We start from the raw sequence: 7,621 nt of genomic DNA, 5'->3' as shown, positions 1-7,621 counted from the left end.
AGCAACCTCTGCAATGTGACTGTATTGTTCTCTAGTCTGCTTGAAGAGTTTTAAAATTCCCTTGCTTCATTAACCTTTTGACTGACTAGGAAACCCCACAATTCTGATTCTACGAGTGGAGTGTGGGCATTTATCAGTGTTACAATTTTCAACTTGAAGCCAAATTCATTTGCTGACATATTTCTTGAATGTGCTTTTATTTAATAATGAAGAAACTATGCACTTCAGGAGATGGTAATATTTACTGCTATGATGGGGAAATGCAAATGAAGCAGAGAATTTTGTGATTAGTACTTTACAGAGCAGTCATTTACTATAATTGTATGTTTTTAATCAGTGGAATTATCATGTCCTATTAACCAGATTCTTTCCTGACTTTTTGCAGGATTCTCAGTAACAACAAGATCTTATGGTTGAAGAATGGCTCCTTCTTTGGACTGAGATCCCTGGAGAGACTGTGAGTAACTGATCAGCCAAGTTTCACCTTCAATTAAAAAGTCTTTGTATTTTAAATACAAAACCAAATGTTGGGTAATGAAATTATGATGTTCTGAACTGTATTTCACAGTAAAGTTTCTAGGCAGTCATCAGGTTAAGAAACAGCAGAAAAATGAGTGAATGGGCTGAACGTGGAAAATACAGGAAAGCACTGCCATCAATTTGGAACTAAAATAAACATCCAGTCAACGACTTGTCCTACACTATGTATACTATCGCAGTGAAGACTGGTATATGTAATGTTAACACTAATATATCTGGCATGTAGTTCACATTATTTAACTCATTGGTCTCCAATACTTACATTTCAATTCTATTCTACTTTTAATGCTATTCTATATTTTAGTTACATTCTAAAGACGTTGTACAGCATTTATCACTGGAGCAGACAATGACATTGATAAAGCTCCATGATCTTGTATTTCTAGTTAATATTTGGAGGGGGGAAAGGAGCTTAGGAGTAATTAATGAGTTAAGAAGAAAACATACGGAAACTTCAATGGAATAAATAAGCAGTACCAACTATACTGCAATAACACTGTTTTCTCTTTGGATAAGTCACTCATTTGAGAATAATCATTCAAGCCAGTCTAAAAGGCTGTTTTTTTATTTCTGTAGGTAACTTTGCCAGTGCATCTAAAATGAGTAATTATGCCTTGCAGCTTAAGCTAAATTGTTTTTATATTTCTTGGTAAGAATGCGTTCATTAGAGCTGTTGAGATCTAGATAGATATATACATATATATATAGTTGCTATCTTCATGACTGCATGAATGTATTCTATGCTGTATGAATGCTTCCATGTGAAAAAGAATTACATATTAAAATCAACTTTAGCTAATATTTTACTAGATATGTGTGTATAGTGCATACTGTTAAAGGTTGTATAATAAAGTAGGTAAGTATGTGATACTGAGTAAGTATGTGATACTGAGATATTTGACTATTCTAACTGCAGTTTAAAAATAAACAATGTATCTTGAGGTCTGGAGCAAACCCTTGAACACCTTTAAAGGTTAGGCTAAAGCTAGCTGAACAGTTATGTAAAGAAATACCAAATTTTCTCTGCATGTAGTTACAAATATCACAAATATTTATTTAATATTGGCAGTATTAAATGGTATAGAATGAAGAGTAGTTGTTTATTTTTTACTAAATGTTTTATTCTTAGGTGTAACAATACAAGCCTTGTGAAGAAATTTACAAGTATTTTAGACAAAACAATTTAGAGTGGGGGATACGTATACAAATTTATTGCAAGAAAATAAATTAGTAAATTAAATCCTAAGGTACTGCAAGTAAAGCATTAATGTTTAGACATAGAGGAAAATATTTCTTCTGGAGCTTTTTAGGGTTTAATTTACTTTGGGGAATGATATTGAGCAGGTACTTTTAAAAACTTGATTAGTAATTTTGTTAAAGAAATACTTCAACCTGAAATAAAATAGTATTGAGAACAGAAAAAACAAAACCAAAACCTTAGGTCTGTTGTCTCAAGTATCTTCCCCATCTAAACCTTAATTTTATTATATCTATTTTTCACAACGTTACAGATAAAATGAGTATGTATAATCCTCTCTGTATAAAAAACTATTTGGCCACGACTTCAGTACAAAATCATAAATGGTCCTTGAAGCACAGCCTAGAATTCTGAGGATAACATGCTTTTCAGATTCAGACAGTTCTCTGGCCCCATGCACTTATTATCAATATATGCAGAGTCCCAGTTTCAGCCCAGAAGGGGGTGAGAACAGCTGGAATAGTCTACGAGGAACACCTGGATGACTTGGACAAAGGTTTCCCAATCTTTGCCTTTTCCACACAAGCTAATTCTGAGTGATACGTCAGGTACTTAAAATGGAGAAGTATGACAACTGTTGATGCTCACAGCTCATCCAAATGGACCAATGCAAACTCCTATTCCTTGCCTGAAAGGGGAGGTACAGAATTTTATGAAGTACAGTAGCAGGAAAATTCATCTTCCTTGGAGATTATGTTAAATTTACAAGATCAGGTGCTTAGAAACATGGATGTGCTGGAGTTAAGGTTTATTCTTTAATTTGGCTTTAGGTTCCTTGTGGTCTTGTTCAGAACAAAAAAAATAGTAATGTGAATGCCATAGAGACAAGAATCACGTGTCTGCAATTCTTCTGTGGTTATGATCATGACATCATGAGCCAGAAGAGTGTTAGCTTATGTGGAAAATTAAATCATTCAGTGTCAAACTTGAAAACTTTAGAGAAGTAAAATTTCAGGTGGAACTGAGTAACTCATATATTCTGTCTCTTTCCTACCCTGGAGTGTCCAGTACCTCCTTTTTGAGCAGACAATGGTTTGAAACCCTACTCCAATAAGCTAGTGACAACTTTTGCCTTACTATTTTGTTTTTTCAGTGTATCTCACAACAGGAATTGGGTTACAGAAGTGTCAGTACTCCCAAGCTCTGGTAATTTCTCAACAGTGTGTTATGCAAGTGAGAGACTACACTGAGCTGTTGTCTTAAACTGACCCCTTGTTTTATGCAACTTCAGTCAAGTAGACCTGAAACATCAGTTGCTTCTCCCTTAACTGTCTTAAGAGTAAGCCAGAAATGATTAAAGCTGAGACTATTGCAACCTCGTATTATGCATGAATTGCATTTTTTTTCAAAGTGCAGTTGCACCTGATTTGTATTTGCTTCCACAGACTTCTTAGAAAATTTCTTTTTTTTTTTTTTTCAAGTATAGCATGAGTATTACAAGGTTTCTATTTCAGATTGTCTGAAATTGCATTACTGCTGTAAAAGGAAATCTGCTACTAGGTTTTCAAGGGATAGAACCAGCCAGCCAGGAAAACACGTTTTTGAGAATAGAATTATTTCCCTGCTGGTAATAGAAAAATAAAGCTATATTTATAAATACTTTATTAATATAAAAAAGAAAAATATATAATCTATATAATAAATATCAATCAAAAACAATTTATGAAATATTAGTATTATTACTGGGCAGTTGGTAAAAACATCTCACCAGAGGTGCTTTTTCTGTATTTTGTGTGTCTGTAAGCGGTGAGTCATGAGTGGTCTGTAGAGCTGGAAGTCTCTCTCATTTAGTTTGAGTTTTGTGAAACTAAGAATTGCTGCCTTCTGATGGTTTGGAAAGGTTGTTACAAATGTGTTGTGGCATTTGGATCATGATGCACCTCTGTGACACTGGACTTACTAAGCAGTGCTAAGAATTGGCATTAAGAAGTGAATATCATTACTTAAAAACTTAATGTCAAGATTTAGACTAGGAAACTAAATCACTATGATGGCAGGTGGCAAAACCCAGTATGTATCTATTATCCAGACTACTGATTTTCTCACCTTCCACAACAACCAGTGTGTCACAGCAGCCTGGATAGTGGCTGTCCCATGCTAGCTCCCAGTGTTACCTCTAGCTGGGGGCAATCTTTCCTGGTTGCTCCACTGCTGTGGGCTTCCTAGTGCTTAACGATCTTCTTGGCATTTTCTGCAGTGGGTGTATGAAGTTTCTCTCTCTGTTTCATAACCAAAGGCAGTTTTTCATTAAGTTTATAGGAGCGTAATTACCTCTGAGATTGCTGCTCCTGTGTCCCCTGTGGCTGAAGCTCTTTAGCAGGTTCAGAAGCTATTTGGAAGGAACCAGCAAATAAAAATAAACAAACATACATAAACAAACCGTGATTGCATAAGCAGGGTTTCCTTGGGAAATCAGGATGAAAGATCGCTAAGCAAGATTACACATATTTTTCACAGTTGACCCAGAAGAAAAACATGCCAGGCACTAGTACTTCAGTGACTGTTTTAGAGAAACTCATATTTACATTTTCCTGATATTCCTAAACATGTTTCTAGACAGAGGAAATAATACTGAAGTATTTGTAATAATACTGAAGTATTTGTCAGAATTTATCATTCAATTGATTTGATTTTTTCTTAGCTGCATAAGTATGTTTTTCTTGACCAGGTTTCACTTAGATTGTGTGTGCTTTTATTAAGTGTTTCTGTATTCTAAAGTTACCAACTGTGCGTCCGTGCTGTGCCGTCACATGTCCTCACTTGTTATTAGGTAAAGTATGACATTCTGAAGTAATAACACATTAACTTTAGGGAATGAAAGGGCAGGAATAGGAAGCACAACAAATTAGACCATAGGAAAGTCATGTTAAAAAGCTGGTATAAAATTACAGTATTTAGATGTTCTTTAGTAAAACTCAAGTGGTGAAAGGGTAAAACGTAAAGTTTTACATTTTGATATACTGATGTTCTTTATACATCCAGTTTACATTCTTTGAATTACTGGCCACTTCATTTCTTTCCTGCCTATGGTCTTCAAATGTGCGTGCACACACACGAAGAAATGCAGATGTTCTTCCTGGGCACTGAAGGGTTGGCAATATGCTTAAAGAAATTTTAAATCTTTTTCCAACACACCATCTTTTAAGTTAGAAACTTCATAAATTAAATTTGGAATTATGTGATCTGTTTTGATTTTTGTAAAAATGGAAAAATACGAGTAGTTATTAACTAATACTAATTCAGACTAGCAACCAGGATCTAACTGTACAATTATTACTTTTTTCTTTTTTTTCTTTTTTTTTTTCTTCTCTGAAGAGCTTGCAAGTAAGCTCTAACTTCATGCAAGCCCTTTTAACAGAAAATAGATTAATAATCTTGGAAACTTCAAATGACAGCATGAATTCATCTGAAATACCATTTAGTCACATTGAGAGAAATGCTGTTATGTTATTCAACAAAAGGGCAATTCTAAAACCTGTTTCATAGGGCTGTGTGTAATGTAAGTAGTCAGGGCATGATTGAAAATGTTTGGTTTTATCTGTTTCTTGTATTTGTAGAAGGATGGAGGAAGGAAAATCAGTACAAGTTCCTTTCAAGGGTCTGAGGTTTTCTTACCACTTTTTCTTGTATTTCAAATCCCACATGGATTCAGTAGATTCTCTAGATCTAGTTAATAATGATAACAAACATGTTCTTTGTTTAAATTCACCTTAAGTATTTCCTTCTCTAGTAATATGTCTGGGAGTCCTGGGGAAATCTAAGCCATTTTTCATGTTAAATTTCTTATTGTGTTGGCTTGTTGTAATTGTTAACAAGAATCTTGCTATGCTGCATTATCGTTTGAAGTGGTTGAGCATATCTCAGAAGGTGAGGAAGGATGTGAATAGTCATGAGGAATGATTTTTCTTCTGGAGCAAGTGTCTGTGCAGTTACTTTAGACTGAAAACACTTCATATTCCTCTTGGTGCTCATTGAACTTTGAGTTACCCTTTTGGTTTCAGTGTCAGATTAAGAGATTGTCTTTCTAATTGTGGTGATACTAGTGTTTGCATGAAGCAAGATAGTTGCCTTTGTCACTTCTAGATGCAGCTAATATAGCTGGAGGCTTTTAATTACTACTAAGTATGCTTGCCTGAGACATGTATTCAGTACTATTGAGCTCAAAATGGAAAGCTCTGAAAAATCATGAGTTACTGAAGTGAAGGCATCTTCTTCCAGAGGCACATCTATTGGAAATAAGAGGTTTGAAAGGTCGTAGATTCTCAGAAAATACAGTGTTGCAAATACAAGAAGGGGGTAGAGGGAAATCCATGATCATATTCCAGGCAGCAGACAGATTAGAAAGCAGGAAGAAAATATTTACCCATGTAATAATTGTTTTATCACTTAAAATAGCTCTATATGAAGAGATTATTTTTTTTTTAGTGCTCATGCTGGAGTGTAGAGAGAACCAATTTCTACCAAGAAAATTAGTAAAGTTAGTAAATTGGGCTGCATTTTTCAGAGCTTAATGCATGCAACTGCTTAACTATCTCATTTTTTTCATTGATTGTGAATGCTATGGCCAGTCACTGAAAGATAATTTTGTCTTGGCTTGCACCATGTGCCTGGGTTAGGATCAGATTTTTTGCTCATCCTGGGGCTCCTTCTGCATATGCCACTGCCAGTCTTCCTTTGTGGTGGTACCAGCCCACATGCTCTGGGATTTTGCTGCCTTTTGGTAGCTGGTCCTCTGCCGTTATCATAATTTTGATCACATTCCTTAATAATGCCAATGTCATGTTTATTCTGATACAGACAGACTATAGAGATGTCCACTTAAATTAATGTGTTCTTTGAATATCTAACTTCCTGTATCTGTCAGTGAAGTTTGTAGCATTTAAAAAGATTATCACTGAATAATTAAATGCATGTCAGAAAAAAGTATTTTTCCCATAAAATCCATTTAGGTCTATAAAGTCCAATTTGTGTAAAATAATTTTAATATCATTTTAATGGCATGCATTGGTGAGATGACTGTGAGTCTGATAACAGACTGTAAGGAGATAAAAAAATTATCCTTGTAGCACCAAAATATCTTTAAGGTACTTTTGAAGGTATTTTTTAGCATAAAATATGGGTTCCTCATTAACATTTAAAGCATTTCAATGATATCTTGTAAATCGTGTAAAAATAGAAATGAATTTATTTATTACAAATAATGTGTACTGTAATGAGAAGTTTTGCCTATTGCCTTACTTAGCTAAAACTATCTTATAGTGAACTGTTTGATTTGGCCAACTTTATCACTTGGTACTATTTATTAATTGATTTTTTTTATTATTGCCATAATTTATTCTTTTGACATCATCTGATGCTGGAAGAGGCTACATTTTAGGCATCACATTCAATTAAAAATACAACTTATTTTAGGTACTACGTATTTTACTTAAACGTAATTAATCCTTATTAATCATAAAGGTGTTTCTGGAAATAGGGAATTTTATGCATACTGTAACAAACGCGTAGCAGTCAGGTAATATAGTACTTACGTATTGATGTTAAACAAAAGAGTCTTTTGAAAGAAGAAAATCTTTTGAGAGGCTTTTATTTGAGGCAAATGATTATAAATCAGGGTTTCTCTTCTTTTTCCCATAAATTTTTATTCAATTTCTTTTACATCACTTAATCTCTACCACTTGATGTGCTTACCTAATATCTACGAATCTTGTTATACTGGAAGATCTTGGTGCACCTAGAGAAAGAGAACTTTGTAAGGAAGAGTACATCAATGATTATGTATTATCAATTACTTTACATTTCTGTCTTTATATGGTCATTCAT

General features: G+C 34.2%; 1 protein-coding gene across 1 annotated transcript in view; it reads left to right on the top strand.

Moving 5' to 3' along the window:
* The window catches only part of LOC311192813 (adhesion G protein-coupled receptor A3-like), a gene marked incomplete at both ends in the record, with an annotated part of 265,676 nt that overhangs the window by 39,971 nt on the left and 218,084 nt on the right, over positions 1-7,621 (top strand). The window contains one exon of the mRNA XM_084265407.1: positions 386-457. Within this exon, the coding sequence (XP_084121533.1) occupies positions 386-457 (72 nt within the window). The remainder of the gene's footprint in view (positions 1-385; positions 458-7,621) is intronic.

This window comes from Gallinula chloropus (genome assembly GCF_964237585.1).
Source record: "Gallinula chloropus genome assembly, chromosome: 5".
Taxonomy (NCBI): Eukaryota; Metazoa; Chordata; class Aves; order Gruiformes; family Rallidae; genus Gallinula; species Gallinula chloropus.
This window is presented reverse-complemented; position numbering and strand designations above follow the sequence as displayed.